This window comes from Rana temporaria, chromosome 4 (assembly GCF_905171775.1).
Source record: "Rana temporaria chromosome 4, aRanTem1.1, whole genome shotgun sequence".
In the NCBI taxonomy this organism is placed as follows: domain Eukaryota; kingdom Metazoa; phylum Chordata; class Amphibia; order Anura; family Ranidae; genus Rana; species Rana temporaria.
Window position 1 is genome coordinate 228,284,115 of NC_053492.1, and position 26,365 is coordinate 228,310,479.

General features: G+C 40.2%; 1 protein-coding gene across 2 annotated transcripts in view; it reads left to right on the forward strand.

Annotated features, from left to right (window-relative positions):
- The window catches only part of KCNQ5 (potassium voltage-gated channel subfamily Q member 5), a 751,481-nt gene that overhangs the window by 699,459 nt on the left and 25,657 nt on the right, over nucleotides 1–26,365 (forward strand). The window contains exon 10 of one of the 2 annotated variants that reach the window (XM_040349943.1): nucleotides 7,472–7,528. The exons of the other annotated variant lie outside the window; for it this stretch is intronic. Within the exon in view, the coding sequence (XP_040205877.1) occupies nucleotides 7,472–7,528 (57 nt within the window). The remainder of the gene's footprint in view (nucleotides 1–7,471; nucleotides 7,529–26,365) is intronic. 2 annotated transcript variants of the gene reach the window in all.

Below are 26,365 nucleotides of genomic sequence, written 5' to 3' on the forward strand. Positions count from 1 at the left end.
TGCATATTACATAGCATTTGCAATAGCTTTTCTGTGTATATTCTTCTTCCTACCAAAAATGAATTCCATTGCTATGTGTGCAATGCTACTGTCTCTGCAGGCATTTCATGCTCTCCAATCTAAAAAAACCATAAACCCAGGTCTACATGAGAGATTAGGGCTCATTCTAACAATACACATACCCATACGTCCATTAAAAGGCATTTGTTTATGTGCCTGGCATAATGTACAGCCGCATCCAAAAGCCTGTTAACAGTCAATGAGAGTCTGGCAGGTGCAGCGGCTGTTGATATTAGTGTACTGCAAATTAGCTAACTGCCAACAAGTAGTTAAAATCTCTAAGTAGCAAAGATGTTAAATCATCCGTGAAGCCCTAACATAATAAAACAAACTGTTAATGCAACTGGGAAAATGTATATAAAATCTGCACTGCAGTCCTAAAAGCTAATGCACTAAAAATAAATCTGGATGTATTTTTGGTTCGTACAGAATCCAGGATTGCCATAATGTGTATAGCTCTTTCATGTGCCTTTGCAAGTATGAGGACAAATTATGCAAAATGGCCAGGTGCTTTCATGTGTGATGTGCACAGATAATGTACCTGGCAAGACATATGTAGAAAATTCCCAGAAATGTGACTATAGTGCAGATAAATTTATGAATGTTGGCACAAAAAAAATGACATAAGTACCCTGATTGGTTGCTATAGATAACGGCCCGGATTCAGAAAGGACTTACGACGGCGTATCTCCAAATGTGTTTCGTCGTATCTATGTGCTTATTCAGGAACTGAGATACGCCTGAATTTTGTCTCCTTACCCCGCTCTTATCTTGGGGGCGCTTCCGTAGATTTACGCGTTGAATATGCAAATGACCTAGATACGTCGATTCACGAACGTACTTGCGCCCGTCGGATTTAGCTACGCCATTTACGTAAGCTTTACGTCCGGCGTAAGTTTACCCCTCATAAAGCAGGAGTAAGTCATGTTAAGGTATGGACGTCAGAAACGTCAGAACAGCGTTGTATTTTACGTCGTTTGCGTAAGTCGTACGTGAATGGGGCTGGGCGTAGGTTACGTTCACGTCGAAAGCATTGAGTCAACATATCTTAAGGAGTATTTTCGACGTGATTCTGAGCATGCGCGTGCATGCGCCGTTCGATCGACCATGCATTTACATGGGGTCACACTTCATTATAATACAACACGCCCACTGCCTTGCTACTTTGAATTACGCAGGCTTACGCCGGCCCATTTACGTTACGCCGGTGTACATATGGGAGCAAGTGTTTTGTGAATACAATACTTGCCTCTCTACGTTACGTCGGCGTAGCGCATATGAGATACACTACGCCTGCTCAAAGATACGACAATGTATCTGAATCACGGCCACTAACTTTATTTACTCACGGTAGGTTGGCGGCAGAGGGGCTTTTGCATCCCATAGCCAGCACCATAGGTTTGCGCAATCTAGTGCAATAGTGTGTGCACACCAAAGCTGAAACACACATAAAAAAGGCTCTGGCAATGGAAGACAGTTGATTGGGAGCATATTACACTACACCATAAATACGGGTGTAATGCATTCCTAAAGTTTAACCTAGTCTTTTATATAATAAGGGCATTTACACTGGCCACTGGCATACTCCAACCACCCACCTGGTGCCACCCCTGGTTAATGCTAATTCACATGGGGTGATTAGAGTATGCTAAGGCACACCCTGTGCACACGCTTATGGCCAGCACTATTACTATATGCAGGGCTGATGGCTCTGAGTGGAAACATTTTATTCAGTCATTTTATTCAGTCAGTGGGACCAACTGTTAGTAACAGTGGGCAGTGGGCATTATATGACTATCTGCTCTCCAATTTACACCTGTGATCACTAAGTCTGGGACAGGGAAGTTTTACAGGATAAACCTCCTTTGTGGGTAATGCTGTCAGATGTAAAAAGTGTGTGACAATAGAGCATTCAAACATCAGCCCTTCACCATGCCCATCAATCAATGAAGATCCATGGCACACTTTGCAAGGTGTGGTGCAATAGATATCTGTCCCAACTCAATGAAAGGGCTAGGTGATTGTGCCCCCCCCAGTCCAAAGTTTCCTAGTTTTCCCATATTTTTACTTCTGTTTTCTTTGTAAAATCAAAGAAAATAATAAACCAATGTCGCTTGGGCAGGATTTCTGTAAAATGTGGGTAATAGCTGCATTCAAGTTATTGTCATTGTATTTACCTGGAAAGAAAATGATTGTACACATTTTAATTACATATGTTGTAAATCATATGAATTTTAGATTGTGAAGGGGTGCATTGAAGAGAGCATTGATTGGTCCAGCTTGGCAACATGTAGCATGGATATCTCATACCTGATGGGTCGCTGGCGAAGTTGAAAATCACAGTTGTAGTTGGCGCTTGGGTTGTGTGTGAATGTCTTCCCATCTCCACAAGTGGTTACTTGGTTGAGATTGCCGCCAATTCCACTGTCATCATTCATAGAATGTTTTGTATTTTTTTTTCAATGAATACAAGGTTCTCTGGTTCTCAAGGCTGAAAAAAATACAATGCATACTGTGAATGGTGATGATGTCGAGCAAGCACTCCCCTGTGTTCTGTGTGCAGAGGTGAAACCACTCACAAAGAACACGTAGCAGGACCCTGAAAAATCGCACCTATTACTGCAGTAGTGGTTACTACCACAGTGATTTTCAGCTTTCCCATCCATCCAGTCCATCAGGTATGAGATACTGTATGCATACTTATTTTTTTCCAATCTGGACCAAAGTAAGTCTGCAATACAAATGATTACTAAAGTATGTCCCTGTCATATGTTTTTATCCCATTTCAATTACAGTCCTGGAGACAACAGAACGTGAAATTAAATCTCTCCAAAATATCCCTCTTAGGCCCCATACACACGGGAGGATTTATCCGCGGATACGGTCCAGCGGACCGTTTCCGCGGATAAATCCTCTCGAGGATTTCAGCAGATTTTAATGCGATGGAGTGTACTCACCATCGCATTGAAATCCGCGCCGAAATCCTCTGGCGATGACGTGTCGCGCCGTCGCCGCGATTATGACGCGGCGACGTGCGCGACGCTGTCATATAAAGAATTCCACGCATGCGTCGAATCATTACGACGCATGCGGGGGATCCCTTCGGACGGATGGATCCGGTGAGTCTATACAGACCAGCGGATCCATCCGTTGGGATGGATTCCAGCAGATGGATTTGTTTGGCATGTCAGCAAATATTCGATCTGCTGGAATCCATCCCAGGGGAGAAATATCCGCGGAAACAGATCCGCTGGAGTGTACACACCATAGGATCTATCCGCTGAAACCCATTTGCTGGGATTTTTCAGCGGATGGATTCTATCGTGTGTACGGGGCCTTAGACAGTTGTCACTGTAACAGGCACTGTATTTCCACTGGAAAATTCCTCACATTTTTCTGTTTCGGTGACAACTGTAACATTTTGGATTTCTGAAAAATTTCTGTTCTAAAAACACTGGTCCCTAGGACAAATTGTGAGGATGAAGAAGCTGAATCTAAGCAGTGGAGAAAAAGTTAGCAAACCTGACAAGGGTTTTAACACTTCCCATTCTAAGAAAAAATAGCTTTAGAAAACGTTATACTGTATGCAACAAGCCATAGTAACTAAACAAATTTATTCTTGCACTGATCTTGCTTGAGCAGAATGAATTCTGTTTTGTTACGTGGAGCTATCTGACATATTACTTAGCAGAACTAGTGCTAATTTTTAAAGTGGTTCCAAAGTTTTTTTTTACCTTAATGAAATCTAAGTCATTGGCTCCCGCTCTTGTCAATCAAGTGTAGTGTCTAGGGATTGGGGGATGGGGCCGAATCTCACTGCCTGTAGCAGGGCTCAGGACATTTTTATAAAAAAAAAAAAAACTTTAAATAAGGGATACATTATATTAGAAAAATAATGTTATCTAGTTTTAACATTATCCTGGTGTTGGTGGTGGGTACCTGGTCTTGGCCGTCTTTTTTGTATTAAATCATTTCTCTAATAAAATGTATCCCATATTAAGCAGCATGGTCCGTCTGTGTCTCTTCACAGTGGGAATCTTTCCCCTGTAACTCTTATTCCAGTATATTTACTAGACACAGAGACCGCACCTACCATTGGTGAGTCTGCAAATTTTGGGACACCATATGGGTATATTGCACACCCAGTATGGTGTTAACAAATAGTGAGTATTGATCTCCAACCAAATTTTCTTCCATACACATTAAATAAGGTTCAGTGTGAATATCCATGTGTCTAGAGGTTTTTGTTAGGTTCAATAAAATGCAGCAGACACAGCCAATAGAGGTACTCTAGTCCTACACTACGTTACTGAGATACTGAATTCACAAAGCGTTTGTGATCGTTTGTGATAACTGCATTAAGGCATTGCAAATTGCAGCCGGTCAGATATATTAGCAAGCAGAGTGAAATGTTTAAAAAACATTTTAGAAATAACAGGGTCATCACTGCTTAAATTTATATTTCAATGTTTTGGAGATGCTGTTAAGAAGAATTACTTTTTAGCTTCTTTTATCTTTTAGATCCCTTTCAAACATGGGCCACGGCTGGTTAGAGCTAAAGCGCTGCTCGTTTAAGCGGCGCTTCAGCGCTGTTTAGGCTGCAATTTTCAGGCGCTATCAGGGCAATTTTATCCCCAAATGGACGGGAGGCGTGTTTTAGGAGCTTTACAGGCGTTATTTCTAGTGCTAACACACCTTAAAACCACCTCAGTGTGAAAGGGGTCTCGTATCGGGTATCGTGATTACATGCAGATTGGATACTTTATTGACAAAAAGCCTTTAGAAACCTTTAAAAAAATTAATACATTAATTTTATAAATAGATTTCTTTTGCGTATTTGTAAGCCTATGTTTAAAAAAAATGGTTTTATTTAAACATCATACCAAATAAAACCCTTATATGTCCTTAAAAACATAAAAAAAATGGAGAAGTAAATCTAAAGCTCATTTGGCTATAGTTCTCCTGTGGATCACAGGAGTGCAATTTGTTCTGCACACCTGTGACCCATTTTCAGCAGACAGTGGGCTGAAGTCTGCTATCAGTTGACGCCACACTGCTGCGCCTGGGCCTGGGCCAACCGCTCCCGCCCCCTCCACAGCCCAGCACTCCATTGACCGTGTGGGGGGTTAGAGCAGACAGTGGTGACTGACAGTCACCAGCTCTCTCTTCACAGAGCTCTAAGAACCCGAATGATCAGTGGTGTTTGGACCAATGCTGCATCCACCTAGGTAAGTATGATTCTTAAAAAAAAAAAACATTGTAATTGGCACATTCCTACACTACTAAATTTGGCTGGTCATCTAGGAATCAAAATGGCTAACATATTATAAGAACCCCATCCGGAGGGAGGGTTAAAGGCAGGAAGGCAATACGGTTTGTTTACTGAAGACAAATAGACTGTTCATTTTACAAGGGAGTTTTCCTTTAGCTTAGTGAATGAGGTGAAGCATTGCTGACTTATAACCTCCAATAAAAGGGGTCCCTGGGTTACAAACAAGATAGGATCTGTAGGTTTGTTCTTAAGTTGAATTTGTTTGCAAGTCGGAACAGGTAAAGCTCCAGCCAAAAAAACAATTTTTTCGCTTTTTGGATAGCATGGGGAAGGGTTATCACCCCTGTAACATTTGTTTTGCTGTCTGTGCCCCTGTTCAGAAGATTTCACCTGACAATTCGATTTTGAAAATGTTTAGGGAAAATTATTAGGGAAACAAAAATTGGTGATAAAGCATCAGTAGAGACACCTTTTTCCCATATTAACTCTTACAGTAGAGAATTTCCCTTCCCATGGGTAGATTTCCTCTCACTTCCTGTTGTCTCCCTCTGTTTGTAAGTAGGAGTCGTTTGTAAGCCAGATGTTTGTAAGTAGGGGACCCCCTGTAATGTGCAAGGCAAGGCAAAATACTGTTTTTGTTTTAAAAATACTGTTTTAAAAAAAAGTTCCCTGAATGCGGTGATGGTAATCATCAGCTTCGCCACATAGCGATGATGTATCATAGAATCTTCACAAACCTGTCCTGGAAGTCTGAATCTGATTAGTGGTTGTGGGGAAACATCTTCATCCTTTAATACCAACACACTGATACATCAGTAAGCAAACAGGACTGGAAAAGTATGCAACTGGTAGAGTAGGCAACCCTAGCCTGCATAGTATTTCCAAGTATTGAAGCTGAAGAACCACTGTGACAGAGAGCTAGGGCCAGATCCACAGACGAAGTACGCCGGCGTATCTACTGATACGCCGGCGTACTTTCAAATGTCCCGCGTCGTATCTTTAGTTTGAATCCTCAAACCAAGATACGACAGCATCTGGGTAAGATCCGACAGGCGTACGGCTTCGTACGCCTTTGGATCTTAGATGGGTGGAGTTTGCGTCGTTTTCCGCATCGGGTATGCAAATTAGCGATTTACGACAATTTTTTTGCGTAAGTCGTCTGTGAATAGGGATGGATGTAACTCACGTCTAAGTGAGTTGCGACGTCATTTCGCGCAAAGCACGGCGGGAAATTTCAAAACGGAGCATGCGCAGTTCAATCGTTCAATCAGTTCAATCATTTAAATGAAACCCGCCCCCAACCCGCCCAATTCTAAATCCGCCGCCAGAAATACACTACGCCGCCGTAACTTAAGGCACGAACTCGCTGAGGATTCGAATATACGCCAGGTAAGGTACGGCGGCGTAGTGTATCTCTGAGGCCCCGTACACACGGCCGAGGAACTCGACGTGCCAAACACATCGAGTTCCTCGGCCAGTTCAGCCCTGAAGCCGCCAAGGAGCTCGGCAGGACGAGAGCTCCCATAGAACAACGAGGAAATAGAGAACATGTTCTCTATTTCCTCGCCGAGGTCCTCGTCGGCTTCCTCGGCCGAAAGTGTACACACGGCCGGGTTTCTCGGCAGAATTCAGCCAGAAACTCGGTCGGAAGCTGAATTCTGCCGAGGAAACTGGTCGTGTGTACGGGGCCTGATACGCTGTGCCGATCCAAATGTATGTGGATCTGGCCCCTAGTATCTTGTGAAGGGTTTAGGGAATGGCAGGTATTTCATAATAGGTTTTAATACATTTTAGGCATCCCTTGTTGTATTCACCTCTTTCCTATGACATTCAAACGCACAATATATTTTCAGTTTCTACAATAAATATTGTAAATCGTACTAATAACTACAGTATATGTGATTGTTAAACGGTTATAAAGTTAGTAATCAACACATGAATCTTATTTTTGTCTTTCCTTTACATATTTAACTCAAATCAATATTTGTTCTCTTTGTGTAATATCTTTAGATATTCTTTTCTGTTAGCGTCTTTGCATGCTGTATATGTGTGTTATTTAGAAGCAAATAATAAGGCCTAACCCTTGTCCTAGTAGTATTGTGCTTAGTAACCGGATCCTCTATTTCCCCTCACTCCTAGTAAGCTTTATAGTAATACACAGAAGCTCTTCAGGATGTACAGCATTCGGAAGACTAGGTATTCAGCATCCTGTCTGCTCATATGATATCTGAGAATGCCAGCTAATAGAAGGTGCATGATGGGTGATTCCCTCTCCTTTGTGCTTTGTAAGCTCTAATCTGTTTTTGCATCCCCCCCCCCCCCCCCGTGTGGCCTTACTTTGGACTCTTAACTGCTTGCAATGGTCACTGCTGCTTTCTGCCTGTATATTCTGTATGCTGGCAATTTTCTGTTGCCTTTTGGCAGACTTGCTGTTGTCTTATAAATAGAGTTTAATATTAAATTGAACAGCTGCACACATGAGTTTATCTAAACCGAGTTGCCCTCACGTTTCTGCAACTGAAACAAACTCCTCTTCATATTAGGAACTAACAGATACTGAACAGATGGGATAATGAAAGCAACTGCTCTCCAGATGGATTAAAACAGTATAGACCGGTACAGTTTGTACAGCAGCAGCCTGTCTACTGCAGGGCTTGTATACCTATAATGGTTTTATTTCATTATAAGCTTGTTGTGTGCAAGTTTGGCACCATGAATACCAGTACAGATCACAGCCTACAAAATATTATATTTCTGAATGTTCTATTCTTTTGCATTCCAAAGGCATGTCAATATATGGGGAAATTACTATTTTTGGGGGGCTGAACAATTGCTAATAAGCACTTGATATCACAAAAAATTGTAGAAGCAAATATTTGCTAAGCAGGAGTTCCAGCTTTTATGACATCATGGCTGCCTTATTATCATAGCAAGCTTGATTATTGAGCCTGTGCATATAAGTGCTGTATAGTATGGTCTCCAGGTGATACCCCCTTCTAGTGGTGGATACCATAAGCCTTCGCAATCGCACACAATATTGGGTTCATAGTAATGTTTGCAGCTTGAAACACTTCCTGCAGCTGGCCTTGATTGCTCCCACTAACCTACATTATATACGGTACTTTCAACACAGGTTTCGGATTCAAGTTTCAAGAAAATTAATGTGTCCTTCTTTAGATCTGCCAAATCCAAATAATTACCTGTTTTGTTTCATGCATTGGTCAATGTAATTATGAGACATTTTCATGGTGAATTAAAGGAGATGTCTACATATATATATATATATATATATATGTATGTATATATATATATATATATATATATATATATATATATATATATATATATATATATATATATATATATATATATATTTTTTTTTTTTTCTTCTTCTTCTTTAACATGCTAAGAACAAAAAATAAACATTTTAAATGTTTTAATTTGTGTTGGTTAATTATGAATTTTCATAATTCATATTATGAAATTATAAATACATTTCATATGTACATTTACAGCTATTTTGTTTAATCTTAAAGTGTATGACCAGACAATTTTTTTTTATAGATTTAGATTTATGGGGGGAAGGATTAGAACTCCTAATGTGTTCTTACTAATACCCAGTGCTTGGTTACCGAGATGTTCTGTTACTTCCTGCCCTGCTGACGTGAGGGAAAAATCTTCCACAGCGACACAGATTAAAATCTTACAAGGGTTCGCTACCTTCCCCTGATCTACTAAATCAAATATATTTTTTCTCTCTGTATCATTGTTGAAGAGTCACCTTTACACACTACACTGTCTGGTAAAACAGTAGTAGCAGGACAGGAAGTGAGGTTGAATATCTCTAAAAGAGCCCCAGATAGCAGTAAAAACCTGACAGGGGCCCTAACTCTTCCCCTATCTATCCAAAACTAAGAAAATAAGCTAAAGGTTTTGGATTAACATAAACTTCAATGAGGAACAGAAGCTGGAAGCTGTACCCAAAAAGGCAGGTAGAGGGCAAAGGACTAGTCACCATTATTGCCTGTGGTCTACCTGCAGATGATTTGTCCCCACTTGCTTGCTCAGCACTATGTATCTCTGTGGAGGCCTCCATCTTGGTCAAAGCAGGCTTCCTAATGTCAGAGCCTCCAGCAAGAAGAACAGTGAGCAGTACAGTAGCGATTTCATCAAATCTTACTCCAAATCTAAAACTAGCAGTTACGCCCCGTACACACGGCCGAGTCTCTCGGCAGAATTCAGCCAGAAACACGATCGGAGCTGTATTCTGCCGAGAAACCCGGGCGGGTGTACACTTTTGGCCGAGGAAGCCGACAAGGATCTCGGCAAGGAAATAGAGAACATGTTCTCTATTTCCTCGTTGTTCAATGGGACATTTCGGCTCGCCGAGATCCTCGGCGGCTTCACAAGGAACTCGACGAGCAAAACGATGTGTTTTGCCCGTCGAGTTCCTCGGACGTGTGTACGAGGCCTCAGAGACAGCAGTACCCCACACTGTGGATATACATATATGAGAATGTGGGCATACGCGCATGCCAACTAATGCACAATTAACATTTCAAGATATTCCATCTAACGTATAAAATCTTTACTTTTTAGGTTTAAGTCTGCTTTAACAGCTTTGCTTTTAAAAAAGGTAGTTTATTACAACACTTAGTTGGTGAAACTTACACCCACAACTGAATAAATGACTCACCTCCCTCGTCCCAACAGACTGTATTAAATATTTGAAAACATAAAAGGGGGTCAGTGTTATACCAAATAAATGGGCAGCTTGCAATAGGTAAATATACAGTACCCAAACAAACCAACAAGGAAAATAATGCAGCGCCTCCAAATATAGAATATTACAATCTTAAAGCATGTACTTTCTTTGCAGTGATATTTATCACATGTTTTGCATTGCACTTTATTCACACTGATTTATTTTTAATATCATTTTTTTTAATATTGTGGATGCTACATTCATAATGTGCAAAAAGCATCCACAATATTAAAAAAAATTATAATAAAAATAAATCAGTGTGAATAAAGTGCAATGCAAAACATGTGATAAATATCACTGCAAAGAAAGTGTCTTCCACTTGTGGTATTATTCACGTGGTCAACCAGCTCCATTCTCACAATGGGGATACCCTGCAGTACTGATTCACACCACTGGACACAGTCAGAAGAAAAAACACCCACCACACGGAGTCACAAGCAGGGTACCACATATAATGTAGTATATTAATAAAAAGAATAGATTCCACATTAAAAAAAAGGCTTCATCCAAATGCCAGTAATACAATTGCCATGACAAATAAAACAGTGCATTTACAAAGAGAGACACCAGTTCCAAGCTTGGAAGTGGCTTGGAAGTTGTGACAAGACATCAGCGTGTAGTCCCCTGAAGACATTCCCCTGCACGGCTTCAGGGGGCGCTAGTTATTTTTTGAACTTTGCTATTAACTATTATGAATCTTTAGTTCTGCTCACTAAATGGCTACATCTTTTGTGGGTAAGTAGTTCTATACTTTATGATGAATCTGTCATTAGGGTCAAAACGTTCAAGTGACATAGCAATAGCAAGGACATTTAGGTTCTTAATTACTTTAAACACCTCATTACATGTGTTTAAGTCACAGTATTTAGTACCGACACAGAGCTCCACCTGTTAAACACAAAGGTGGATGCTGCCTATTCTTTAATTTGTGTATGTGAAGAGAGGCATCTTGTTTCAAACACAGACCTGGACAAGTGAAGGGCTCTCTTATTTGCAGAAAGGTAAAACTTTAGTTCCATGGAAATTGCAGTAAAAGCTTTTCTCTACTTGTCTAGAACAGACTACTGGAACTTTATGCTTACCAGAAAGAGCTGTCATTTAACATTAAAGCTGGCAGATTTCCGTTTTGAGTGCCCAATATATATTTGTTACAATTGGTGCTATACTTTCACAGTACAAAACCATTCAGTTCAATTACATTCAGTGTATGGGAACACAGTACCAGTGCTAGGTCTGTGTGCCATAAGCAGATTGATGTGGTAAAAATATGAAATTAAAATAATTTTTTCATGTATACTTGACTCTAATGCAGTCTCTGCATTTCTGAAAAACTGCATCTTAAGCCATAGGTGTTCATTAAAGTGATATTAAAGGCTGATTTAGCTTAACACATTGAGCACAATAAAACAAAATTCCCCTGTAACCTGCTTGTTAAAATTTTTGCACCAATATTTGCAGTTCACAAATTTAAATGCCGCCATGTTTTGCTGTGATGTCATGGAGAGGAGCTCTATGATGACAGATCAAGTTTAATCATTCATAGAGGGAGACCTATTATCTTAAGTGGATCGTTGTTGATAGCTTGTTTTATAAAAAATATTTTACTTATATTATACTACTGCCTATAGTCCTCTGAACCTTAGATACACAATTATGGAGGACATGTCAACAATTTTTCTAAATCTAAATAATCAGATAAAGCATAGTGTACCTGCTCATTAATTTAACATAATACTAATCTACCATCAAAGGACAGCTTTTAACTTAATGACATTTTTTTCAACATGAAGATATGGCTTGTTAAGTTCAGTTGGTTCAGTTGAAGTCCTACTCAATAGGGTGCTGGGGGTAAATAGTCTTGAACAGCTGTGAACAGGGCCAGACAGCATATTCCTTATTTTTTTACAAATATGGTGGTCAATACTGCCAACTGTATTGTTGCATCAAGGAACCTGGGAGCAGTATCATGAACCATACTGTCTTAAATTAATCAAACTGGTCTTATTATCTGATATCTGTTACCCTTAAGGATAAATTCCCTGTAAGCCATGGTAATGTCACTAGTTCTTACTTTACCAATATAGACCATTATTATGAAAATTGGTTAAACCCAATGTCTCTAAATTACAAACTAATATGGATTTAAATGTCATTTTTGTCATTTAATATAAAAAAAAAATATGTTTTCCTCAGTTTAGGCCGATACGTATTCTTCTACATATTTTTGGTAAAAAAAATCGCAATAAGCGTTTATTGATTTGTTTGCACAAAACTTATAGCGTCTACAAAATAAGGGATAGTTTTATTTCATTTTTATTAATCATTTTCTTTTACTAGTAATGGTGGCGATCAGCGATTATGGCAGACACATCGGACACTTTTGATGCTATTTTGGGACCATTGTCATTTATACAACGATTAGTGCTATAAAAATGCACTGATTACTGTGTAAATGACACTGGAAGGGAAGGAATTAACCACCAAGGGGCGAGGAAGGGGTTAAGTGTGTCCTAGGGAGTGATTCTAACTGTGTGGGGGCTGGGCTTACTGTGACACGACACTGATCACTGCTCCCGATGATTTTGTTATTATAATTTCTAGGAGTGTAGCTCTTGGCTCAGAAAATATTTGAAAGTCCTGCAGCTAACCAACGTGTTCTGTGTTGCTTATAAGTGTCCTTATTACTGTAGCACCCCTAAGATTTAATTTTTGATCACCCTTCACTTAGGTTAGGAATTAATGTAACCTAAACCCTAAATAATGCTTTCAAACTCTTAATTCCACCATAAAGCTCAACTCTTGCCAAATATTGTTTTTGGTTCATTGTAGGGTGGAAACAGGCATTATTAATCTCACACTCACCTCACTAATCTCACTTCCTATCCTAAAGGCGATCAGTCAGAGGCACTGAAATTGAACATAGACAAAAAGTGAAACATTTTTATAGTAGAATACAGAAGGGTAGAAACCTTTGACAAAGCTGTGCCAAAAAAGGCAGGTAGAGGGCAAAGGAACAGTTATGATTATTTCCATGTAGGCTAATCTTTTCCCTATAACTCACTTACACGCCTTTTTCTCTGTATAGAGGCAGCCATCTTTATAGAGGTGCTTCTGAGGTGCTTGCTTATGTCAGAGTCTCTAGCAAGGACAACAGAGAGCAGCGTAGCACAGTACTGACATCACCAAATCTCACTCTAGGTCTCCAGGGACCAGCAGTCACAAGCAGCAGTACCTTAAAGAATAACTCTAATTTCATGAGAAAAAAATCACAAAAAAATAATATAACGTATACAATTGCAACACAACCCATATTGTAATACAGTGTAGTACAAATGACCTTTCCTTTTTAATCTGTAGAGCTGTACGTTTCTGTAAAATGCAATACGGCAACCTGGAGGTGTTCTGTACACAGATGGTGTATGTAATGGCCCCTAGAAATGTAATTTCCTGCTTGTGTGATTGGCTCAGGGATTTTCCAGGAGCCTGTACTAGGATACAAACTAGATTTTAGGCATCCTTGCATCCTCTGCTTGGATGTGTTGGTGAGGTGCTCCCAAAGGGTTAATCACATCTAAAGAGATTCAGACCCTGCCACTTTCCTCATTAGAATCCCGCAAGTGCATCAACTGATTAATAATGAAAAAATGCTCCCATTCACCTTCCCTGGCACAGAAAAACAAACAGCTATTTCTTCAGAATAACAAAGGGTAGAAATCAGCAAAAAAAGGTTTTTGGAAATCCTTGCAATGTATATAGAGGGGAATGTATGTGTTTTCCTCAACAACAGTGGAGCTACTCCTTAAACATCACACTGTAGATATACAGCTATGTGAATGCCTATGCACACTTATATACCAAGGTGTGTACTGTAATTCTTTCAAGAGCAATTCCATAAAAATTTGGATTTTTTTAGGGTACTTCTACTACTTCAGACACAATTAGCATTTCTGATGTTCCCTATACCATAGAAAACCTCCACCAAGTGTTTATTTTTAAGCAGCTTATTTGACCTTTTAATTTAAGAACTCTATGCCATGGAGGTGAAAAGGGCTCCTTTGTCCAACCATTTACAGTTGTGCTCATAAGTTTACATTCCTTGGCCGAATTTATGATTTCTTGGCCTTTTTTCAGAGAATATTAATGATAACACAAAAACTTTTCTTTCACTCATGGTTAGTATTTGGCTGAAGCCATTTATTATGAATCAACTGTGTTTACTCGTTTTAAATCATAACAGAAACTACCCAAATGACCCTGATCAAAAGTTTACATACCCCAGTTCTTAATACCGTGTATTGCCCCCTTTAATATCAATGACAGCTTGAAGTCTTTTGTGGTATTTGTCCATTGCTCTTGGCAAACAGCCTCCAGTTCCTGTAAATTCTTGGGCTGTCTTGCATGAACTGCATGTTTGAGATCTCCCCAGAGTGGCTCAATGATATTGAGGTCAGGAGACTGAGATGGCCACTCCAATACCTTCAGTTTATTCTGCTGTAGCCAATGACAAGTCGACTTAGCCTTGTGTTTTGGATCATTGTCATGTTGGAATGTCCAAGTACGTCCCACGTGCAGCTGCCTTACTGATGAATGCAATTGTTCCTCCAGTATTTTTTGATAACATACGGCATTCATCTTGCCATAAATTTTGCCCAAATTTCCTGTGCCTTTGTAGCTCACACATCCCCAAAACAACAGCGATACACCTCCGTGTTTCACAGTAGGAATAGTGTACCTTTCATCATAGGCCTTATTGATGCTTCTCCAAATGTAGTGTTTATGGTATTGGCCAAAAAGCTACATTTTGGCCACATCACTCCAAATGACTTTGTCCCAGAAGGTTTGAGGCTTGTCTCTGTGCTGTTTATAGCTTTCTTCTGGCGACTCGATTATGCAGCCCATCTTTCTTCAAGTGCCTCTTTATTGTGCATCTTGAAACAGCCACACCACATGTTTTCAGAGAGTCCTGCATTTCACCTGAAGTTATTTGTGGGTTTTTCTTTGCATCCTGAACAATTTTCCTGGCAGTTGTGGCTGAAAATGTAGTTGGTCTACCTGACCATGGTTTGGTTTCAAAAGAACCCCTCATTTTCCACTTCTTGATTAGAGTTTGAACACTGCTGATTGGCATTCTCAATTCCTTTGATATCTTTTTATATCCCTTTCCTGTTTTATACAGTTCAACTAAATTTTCCCGCAGATCGTTTGACACTTCTTTTGCTTTCCCCATGACTTAGAATCCAGAAACGTCAGTGCAGCACTGGATGGAAGATGCAAGGGTATGTCAGGAGTCCAGAAACACATTGACCTTTTATACACACACACACACACACACACACACACACACACTATTTACAAGCAAACAGATCACTTGTGAGGATGGTTACCTTTAATAGCCATTCAAACCCCTTTGTGTCAACGTGTGTGCATGTTATCAGGCCAAAATCACCAGGGTATCTAAACTTTTGATCAGGGTCATTTGGGTAGTTTCTGTTGTCATTATTATTTAAAAAGAGTAAACACAGTTGATTGATAACAAATGGCTCCAGTCAAACACTAACCATGAGTGAAAAAACATTTTTTTGTGTTATCATTCATATTCTCTGTAAAATGGCCAAGAAATCATAAATTCTGCCAGGGTATGTAAACTTATGAGCACAACTGTATATGTTTATTGTTTAAGAAACATGTTCACATTTTTTTAAGAATATTTCTTTATATAGTGTTCAGTCATTTTGTCAGACACTGGCATACAAGCAAATTTTGCTGTAAAGGCTTCACGTGTGTGGGAGGTCTTGAGATAAGTGTTTTGATAGCTTGGAAAGGAAATCCATTTGGATATGGGTCCTGGAAATAACAGGCTGTCATATTAACTTTCAGAAGTAATTTTGCAAGCTAATAACATGTTTGGATGACTGTTGTGTCTGTTGTGTCTATTACCAAACACAGTATCGAGTTAATTATTCATTATTTTAGATACCACTGGCATATTTGTATAAAATGATCTAGCATGTGTCTATGCTGCATGTTGAAAAGTTAAAAAATAAAAGCATGTTAACCCATTTTTTTTCTAAGGAAAGCACACAGTTGCAGATATAGTACAGAAAAGATTAAGTTAAAAGTAACCCCTTCCTGTTCCCCTCAATTCAGTATTGAGGCCATCCTTCCGATTGTGGCCAGTAGAGAGTCAAGTAAAGCAGGGAGGATTGACTACAGCGTGACCATAACTGATGTGTTTTTTTACATTACATTAAAAGCAAGGCACGTGCAGTACGGTCTTTCTGCTTCTTCATAACTTTACTGGTGGCAACAGTTTCACCTTACTTGGGTCAGTGGTTTGCAGTGGCGGCCGGTGGTAATTTTTTCTGGGGGGGCGGAAAACCGTATGAACCGACACCCCCCTCCCCTGGTTGATCGGTAGCACTTACCCCATCGCTTCACCACCGACTTACCCTGTTCAGCGGCGGACTCCTGTTCCGCTGCTCTTCACGGGTCCTCACGTCATGGGAGTGGCGGCTTCCGCTTTCTCCCTCCTCCTTGGCGGCCAATAGGGAGTCTTCTCTTTTCGAGGATCAGTGTTTCAACAGCAAATGTTCATTCGCTGTTGTAAACACCTGGGTGGGCTCTGCACCACGAGCCCACCCTATTTTGAAGCCTATTAGAGCCTATGACTCTAATCATGTGCTTCAAAAAAACACCCTCACCTGCTTTGCAAAAGCTCCAAGAATTCATGTGATAGTTAAAGTGAACCACAGTCCAAGCTTAATAAAGAAATTAAAGCATTGACGGCATTTCCCGTTCCATGGAATCAGATTATCTGACTGGTTTGGTTATAGATTATGCAAGTGATACCTAGCACAGAAAACTCAAGTATGTTAAGTGCTTACTTGCAGTGTTTTACTTTCCTCAAACAAATATGTAATTATTGTGCCTTTGATCATGATGGTAAATGTATCCACCACTCCAGCGCATAATAAGAAAAGTTCCTCAATGTAATCAGACAAGTCTCTCTGCATGTGTCTTCCTTATTTCATTAGGCACTTACCAGATCCTCTGGCCCTTAGTGAATAAGTAACTTGATTATGATGTTGGTTTGAAAATATTACACTATGGAAGAGATTTACTAAAACTGGTGCACACAGAATTTGGTGCAGCTGTGCATAGTAAACAATCAGCGTCTGGGTTTTAACCCATGTTCACATTGAGTCAATTTGGCATGTGATTTGACATGTAAAATTGCACTCCAAATTAGTGGCTATTTCCGGCAATGGCACCGTCCAAATCAGTGCAACACCAACTTTTCGGCACCACACCAATTGCCAAAAGTAGTTCCTGCACTACTTTCGGGGACTTCAGAGGTGATTTGAATAGACATCTGTGCGGGTTCAGTGCGGGTTCTGTCAAATCGCCCCCGAAGTCAGACTGCATTAACAGTTTGAAATCGTGCGAGTTCAGCTGAACAGCTTAGGCCTAATTCACACCTATGCATTTTTAGTGCTTTTTGCATTTTGAAGATTTGCACTAGGGAATGTGTTTAATAGGAAATCATGTTAAATGGACTGTAGTGCAAATCTGCAAAATGCAAAAAGTACTAAAAATGCATAGGTGTGAATCAATTATTGTCAAAGATTAATTGAACAAGCTGAAGTTAGAAGCTGGTTACTATGTACAGCTGCACAAGATTCTGTGTGCACCAGTTTTACTATATCTCCCCTATACCGTTTTCTTTTGTGTTTTGGGTCCATTGTGATGGAGAATTACTGAAAGAAAGAGGAGACACAGTGATTGTTTGGGATTAAGCTTTATTAGACCTGTATTTACCTTTGATCATGATGGTAAAGATATCCACCAGAGCAGCCCTGTACCTCCTCTTCGGGCTTCTGGCTCCTCCTCTTCTCCAAATGCCATGTGCTATGTGCACACCGGTGCAAGCTCGCTCCCAAGCCCCACTCTGCATTAAAAATACAAAACAGGGCTAGGCCCCGCCCCTGCTTCCTCCCCACATGCTGTGATTGACAGCAGTGGGAGTCAATGGCAAGGGAGAGCACCACTCTTGTGCACATCACTGGATCGTGATCAGGCTCAGGTAAGTATTTGGGGGGGCTGCGTGGCGAGCTGCATACTGAAGGTTTTTTAAACTTCATATGAAGAATGCATGAAAGTAAAACCCTTCAACCTTAAGAATCACTTTAAATCACTGACTTAAAGCAAGTATGTAGATGAAGAGTTTTAACTTTTTCCTGACATTCCTATTCTTAATACTTCTGTCAGTCGGTGTTTGAATGTATTGGGGCTCAAGGTTCAGCACAACAGTCGAGCAACTATAATTGAATAAAGGAATTCAATGATTAAAGTCTGTTAATATGGCATCTCAGTCAATATACTTTAAATGCTAGTAGAAATCATTTTGTTACTTTAGTAAATATAAAAGTTGTTTGCTTAATCTTTAAAAAGAAAGGACTTGTCCACATTTTACTCTATTAATGCAATTTTTCATGCACTAAATAGAGCATGAAAAGTGAATTAGAAATTAAATTATTGATGCCAAATGGTTTTGTTCATTTCTAAGCATTATATATTTACAATGCAGATTTAAAGAACTTACAATGGGAATTGACCTATTTTTATCATACTGATTTCTGTTAGTATTTTAATAGGAAAGCAGAACATGCTGAAACAGCACTGTGGATGTTTTACAACGTGCTTTCATATGTGTTATAAGACTTGAAAAATTCTCTTTGTGGATCAACCATTATAACAGTGGTCCTTAATCAGTGATTTGAAGCCACACTGGTATGTTAGCTATCTTTACTGTGTGGCTTTTCACAGCAATTGAATTTTTAAGTTTAAATAATCAAATGAAAATAGTCAGCAATAAAATACATTAGCTAACATTAGCTCACATAAACATAGCTCACATAAATTAAGTCCTATGTATTATATAAAGTAAATAAAAATGATGGGAAGTGATCTGACACTTCCTGGGCCTAGGGCATGCGTGCGTGCCGCCGCCGACCCACTCCTGCTGTGATTAGACACAACAGAAGCCAATCAGCGGGTCTTGCGGATGTGTGCCAGGACGCGCCGATCGTTCGTGTTCTGCCTATGTAAACAAGGCAGACCGCCGTTTTGTGAGAGGAGATCCAGTGTTCCTGCTAAGCAGGTACACGGATATTTACATTCCCCCACAGTAAGTGAGCACACCCAGGGAACACATTTAACCCATGATGTTACCCCTTCCCTGCCAGTGTCATTAGTACAGTAACAGTGCATATTTTTTAGCACTGTATTAGTGCCGCTGGTCCCCAAAAAGTGTCAAAAGTGTCAGGTGTCAGATATGTCCTCCGCAATATCCCAGTCCCACTATAATTCACTGATCTCCACCATTACTAGTAATATATATATATATATATATATATATATATATATATATATATATATATATATATATATATTAGTGCTGTCAAGCGATTAAAATTTCTAATCGCGATTAATCACATTAATGTCATAGTTAACTCACGATTAATCGTGCGATTAAGGAGGTTCACCCTTTAAAACATTTTTTTTTTGTTTTCTTATTTATTTTATTTTTTTTATAATATTAAATTGTGTTTTTAAATTTTTTTACATTTTGATCACTTTTATTGCTGTCACAAGGAATGTAAACATCCCTTGTGACAGCAATAGGTGGTGACAGGTACTCTTTATGGAGGGATCGGGGTCTAAAAGACCTCCGAGCCCTCCTTTGCACTTCAAATTATTCAGATCGCCGAAAACGGCAATTCTGAATACTGTGTACTTTTTTAAATCCGGCGCCATTGGCAGCCGAGAAACCCGGAAGTGACGTCATGACGCCGCTTCCGTGGTTTCAATGCGGAGACTGAATCAAAGCCGTTTACGGCTTAGTGTCAGTCTCCGCCTGAACACAGAACGCGGCGGATGGAGGATCGGGTCTCCCGGTGGGACGGGAGGCCCGGTCAGAGCGGCGAAAGGCGGCGGGAGGGGGGTGATGTCCCCTCCCGCTCCTCCGGCATAACAACCGAGCGGCTTTTAGCCGCATCGGTTGTTATGTTTGGATAGCTGATCGCCCGCTCTAAACAACGGTACCGGGATGATGCCTGCGGCTGCAGGCATCATCCCGGTATAACCCCCGAACGCCGCCTCGTTAATCGCGCGATAAAAAAATTGACGGCGTTAACATGGGTTTGTGTTAACGCCGTTAATAACGCGTTTAACTGACAGCACTAATATATATATATATATATATATATATATATATATATATATACACAGTTGTGCACATAGGTTTACATACCCTGTCAGAACTTATGATTTCTTGGCCATTTTTCAGAGAATATGAATGATGACACAAAAACTTTTCTTTCACTCATGGTTAATGTTTGGCTGAAGCCATTTATTATCAATCAACAGTGTTTACTCTTTTTAATTCATAATCACAACAGTGTAGTGGACAGTGTAATGTAGTGTGTAGTGTAGTGGACTGGGTAGTGGGTAGTGTAGTGGACAGTGTAGTGTAGTGTGCAGTGTAGTGGGTAGTTTAATGATCAGTATAGTGTAGTGTAGTGGTCAGTGTAGTGAAGTGGGTAATGTAGTGTAATGGACAGTAGTGTGTAGTGTAGTGGACTGGGTAGTGCAGTGGGTAGTGTAGTGAGTAGTGTAGTGGGTAGTGTAGTGTAGTGTGTAGTGGACAGTATAATGTAGTGTGTAGTGTAGGGTAGTGTGTAGTGTAGTGAACAGTAGTGGGTACTGCAGTGTAGTGTAGTGGACTGGGTAGTGTGGTGTGTAGTGGACAGTGCCGTGAAGTGTAGTGGACAGTGTTGTGGGTAATGGTCAGTGTAGTGTAGTGGTCAATTAGGTCAGTACTACTGTTCTAGTGGAAGGGACTCAGGGAGTGTTAAAAGTCTGCAGGTTAGGGGACGCAAATGTCTTGCCTTGCCCTGGACGCTGACAACCCATGCTACACCACTGTGTAGACACTATGGGGGTTATTTACAAAAGGCAAATCCACTTTGCACTACAAGTGCAAAGAGCACTGAAAGAACGTTTGGAAGTGCATTTTAGCTTGCACATGATTGGATGATAAATTCAGCAGAGCTTCCCCTCATTTCAGATCTACCTCTCATATTTACAGCGACTGCACTTCCAAGTGCACTTTCAGTGCACTTTGCACTTGTAGTTTGCACTTGTAGTGCAAAGTGGATTTGCCTTTAGTAAATAACTCCCTATAACTTTTGCACAAACCAATCAATATATACGTATTATTTTTTTATCAAAAATATGGGTTTTTTCATTTTTTTATTTGGGATGTTTTATAGAAGAAAGTAAAAAATATATTTTTTCTAAATTGTTGGTCTTTTTTTGTATATAGCACAACAAATACTACCAAAAAAAACCTCTATTTGTGGGAAAAAAAAGGACATATTATATTTGGGTACAGTGTCGCATGCCGGTGTAATTGTCAGTTAAAGTAACGCAGTGTCGTATAGCAAAAAATGGCCTGGGCATGAAGGGGGTTAAACCTTCCAGAGCTGAATTGGTTAAATGTTGTATAGTAATAAAGTTATAAAGTAAATAAAAATGATGGGAAGTGATCTGACACTTCCTGGGCCTAGGGCATGCGTGCGTGCCGCCGCCGACCCACTCCTGCTGTGATTAGACACAACAGAAGCCAATCAGCGGGTCTTGCGGATGTGTGCCAGGACGCGCCGATCGTTCGTGTTCTGCCTATGTAAACAAGGCAGACCGCCGTTTTGTGAGAGGAGATCCAGTGTTCCTGCTAAGCAGGTACACGGATATTTACATTCCCCCACAGTAAGTGAGCACACCCAGGGAACACATTTAACCCATGATGTTACCCCTTCCCTGCCAGTGTCATTAGTACAGTAACAGTGCATATTTTTTAGCACTGTATTAGTGCCGCTGGTCCCCAAAAAGTGTCAAAAGTGTCAGGTGTCAGATATGTCCTCCGCAATATCCCAGTCCCACTATAATTCACTGATCTCCACCATTACTAGTAATATATATATATATATATATATATATATATATATATATATATATATATATATATATATATATATATTAGTGCTGTCAAGCGATTAAAATTTCTAATCGCGATTAATCACATTAATGTCATAGTTAACTCACGATTAATCGTGCGATTAAGGAGGTTCACCCTTTAAAACATTTTTTTTTTGTTTTCTTATTTATTTTATTTTTTTTATAATATTAAATTGTGTTTTTAAATTTTTTTACATTTTGATCACTTTTATTGCTGTCACAAGGAATGTAAACATCCCTTGTGACAGCAATAGGTGGTGACAGGTACTCTTTATGGAGGGATCGGGGTCTAAAAGACCTCCGAGCCCTCCTTTGCACTTCAAATTATTCAGATCGCCGAAAACGGCAATTCTGAATACTGTGTACTTTTTTAAATCCGGCGCCATTGGCAGCCGAGAAACCCGGAAGTGACGTCATGACGCCGCTTCCGTGGTTTCAATGCGGAGACTGAATCAAAGCCGTTTACGGCTTAGTGTCAGTCTCCGCCTGAACACAGAACGCGGCGGATGGAGGATCGGGTCTCCCGGTGGGACGGGAGGCCCGGTCAGAGCGGCGAAAGGCGGCGGGAGGGGGGTGATGTCCCCTCCCGCTCCTCCGGCATAACAACCGAGCGGCTTTTAGCCGCATCGGTTGTTATGTTTGGATAGCTGATCGCCCGCTCTAAACAACGGTACCGGGATGATGCCTGCGGCTGCAGGCATCATCCCGGTATAACCCCCGAACGCCGCCTCGTTAATCGCGCGATAAAAAAATTGACGGCGTTAACATGGGTTTGTGTTAACGCCGTTAATAACGCGTTTAACTGACAGCACTAATATATATATATATATATATATATATATATATATATATATACACAGTTGTGCACATAGGTTTACATACCCTGTCAGAACTTATGATTTCTTGGCCATTTTTCAGAGAATATGAATGATGACACAAAAACTTTTCTTTCACTCATGGTTAATGTTTGGCTGAAGCCATTTATTATCAATCAACAGTGTTTACTCTTTTTAATTCATAATCACAACAGTGTAGTGGACAGTGTAATGTAGTGTGTAGTGTAGTGGACTGGGTAGTGGGTAGTGTAGTGGACAGTGTAGTGTAGTGTGCAGTGTAGTGGGTAGTTTAATGATCAGTATAGTGTAGTGTAGTGGTCAGTGTAGTGAAGTGGGTAATGTAGTGTAATGGACAGTAGTGTGTAGTGTAGTGGACTGGGTAGTGCAGTGGGTAGTGTAGTGAGTAGTGTAGTGGGTAGTGTAGTGTAGTGTGTAGTGGACAGTATAATGTAGTGTGTAGTGTAGGGTAGTGTGTAGTGTAGTGAACAGTAGTGGGTACTGCAGTGTAGTGTAGTGGACTGGGTAGTGTGGTGTGTAGTGGACAGTGCCGTGAAGTGTAGTGGACAGTGTTGTGGGTAATGGTCAGTGTAGTGTAGTGGTCAATTAGGTCAGTACTACTGTTCTAGTGGAAGGGACTCAGGGAGTGTTAAAAGTCTGCAGGTTAGGGGACGCAAATGTCTTGCCTTGCCCTGGACGCTGACAACCCATGCTACACCACTGTGTAGACACTATGGGGGTTATTTACAAAAGGCAAATCCACTTTGCACTACAAGTGCAAAGAGCACTGAAAGAACGTTTGGAAGTGCATTTTAGCTTGCACATGATTGGATGATAAATTCAGCAGAGCTTCCCCTCATTTCAGATCTACCTCTCATATTTACAGCGACTGCACTTCCAAGTGCACTTTCAGTGCACTTTGCACTTGTAGTTTGCACTTGTAGTGCAAAGTGGATTTGCCTTTAGTAAATAACTCCCTATAACTTTTGCACAAACCAATCAATATATACGTATTATTTTTTTATCAAAAATATGGGTTTTTTCATTTTTTTATTTGGGATGTTTTATAGAAGAAAGTAAAAAATATATTTTTTCTAAATTGTTGGTCTTTTTTTGTATATAGCACAACAAATACTACCAAAAAAAAACCTCTATTTGTGGGAAAAAAAAGGACATATTATATTTGGGTACAGTGTCGCATGCCGGTGTAATTGTCAGTTAAAGTAACGCAGTGTCGTATAGCAAAAAATGGCCTGGGCATGAAGGGGGTTAAACCTTCCAGAGCTGAATTGGTTAAATGTTGACTTCTTGGCTACTGAAGGGATTTAAAAAAATCCTTTCACAAAAAAAAACCTATGAATTTTTTTTATTTATGCATCAAATGTTTTTATTAATCTAAATGCAACAGTATATACCATTCATCTGTTACCTTAAATGGCATGTCACACTGTTGCTTTAATTTTGTCTTTTGTTACTTTGCTTTCCTTTTACATTCAAATAATCAGCACTTTTTAGGCCTTGCCAATAAAAATGGGACATGTTGCCAATGTTGTTATTAGGATGGAGATTAGGTTGTAATAAGGTTATAAGTTTGGAATTATTTCCCAGTAAGGGTGGCAACCTGAACTCTAGTGTAACTGTGCCTTTAGGTAAACCTGGTGCAGTCCTGGGCATTTAACACTTGGTATATCATGAAAATTGCATAGTCCATAGTTATCTTTCGTTAAAATGAACAAATTAAAGATCCTTTACTGAGGTAGTTGCAGATAACAAGTCACAGTAACAAAGAAATCTTCATGCAGTTCCCTATACACAGCACTCTAGTTCCCCATAAAGTGACTGTACTTTAGGCAGATGGTAAAGTCCATAAAAAAATCCTTGCTAGGCCAAAGTCCATTTAGGCAATATATCCACAAATGGTAATGATAGACCCTTAGGGGTTTATAAAGCTAGAGAGTGCAAAGTGAGTCTTAGGCCTTGTACACACGACCAAGTTTCTCGGCAAAAACCAGCAAGAAACTTGCTGTGATTTTTTTTTTTGCCGAGGAAACCGGTTGTGTGTACATTTTTCGACGAGGAAACTGTTGAGGATCCCGTCGAGCCAAAAAGAGAGCATGTCTTCTTTTTCCTCGACGGGAATGGAGAAACTTGCCTTGTCGAGTTCCTCGACAGCCTAACAAGGAACTCGACGAGGAAAATGATGTGTTTCGCCCGTCGAGTTCCTCGGTCGTGTGTACGAGGCTTCACTTCTGTGGAGAAACCAATCAGTTTCTAACCCCAATTTGTTCAATTAAGCTGCAGCAATAAAACCTGGAAGCTGATTGATTTCTATGCAGTAGTAAGAAGAGATTTTGCACTCTCCCTGAGTCCATGATTTGGCAAAAAATCAATAAAGTCCATGGTTGGCAGCTGTAAGTCTATTAAGGGTTAATAGGCTCCAGACCCCCTGGGAACCTCGACTTGGCTCCCGTCACACCCCCCTCCCTGAAAAGGGGGTGGTCACTCCAGCAGAGTAACAGCTACATTTTGGTAGTATTTCCCCATAAACCCCACACAAGGCATTTCAGTGAGCCTTTTTTTATAATGTATGACTTGCAGGGGGTGCTAGCCTTGCTAAAAATGGCAGAAAAAACCTAATGACACAAAATAACATGAAGACATTGTAACATCTTGCACTTGGCTGACCCAATTAACGTGAGAACATAAACACAGACAGGAAAAACAGATTAACCCTCTTGTAGGCACCTGCCTACACTCTTACTTTGCGTCTTTTGTTTCACTGATGTAGGGAGTATGTAGATGTAATCACATTTATGTGGAGATGTGTTGGATAGTATCATGGCAACAGAGAGCTGAGAATTAATGCTGGCCACACACATTCATATATTTTTTTAGATCTGGTCTATAATTAAAAAATACTGACAACTGTGTACTGTGGGAGGATCTACAAAATTTTTGTGGCTTGGTAAATAAGCTCTCAAAATAGATTGTTGCTGATATGTTTTAATGACAGACAAAACCTGAAAAATAATCTGGCTCTAAAAGGCAGACCATGTATGAGGCCCCGTACACACGTCCGAGGAACTTGACGGGCAAAACACATCGTTTTGTTCGTCGAGTTCCTTGTGAAGCTGCCGAGGATCTCGGCAAGCCGAAATTTCCCATTGAACAACGAGGAAATAGAGAACATGTTCTCTATTTCCTCGCCGAGATCCTCGTCGGCTTCCTCGGCCAAAAGTGTACACACGGCCGGGTTTCTCGGCAGAATTCAGCTCCGATCGAGTTTCTGGCTGAATTCTGCCGAGAAACTCGGTCGTGTGTACGGGGCCTGAGCCGGTTTTTCAAGTCCAAAAGAGC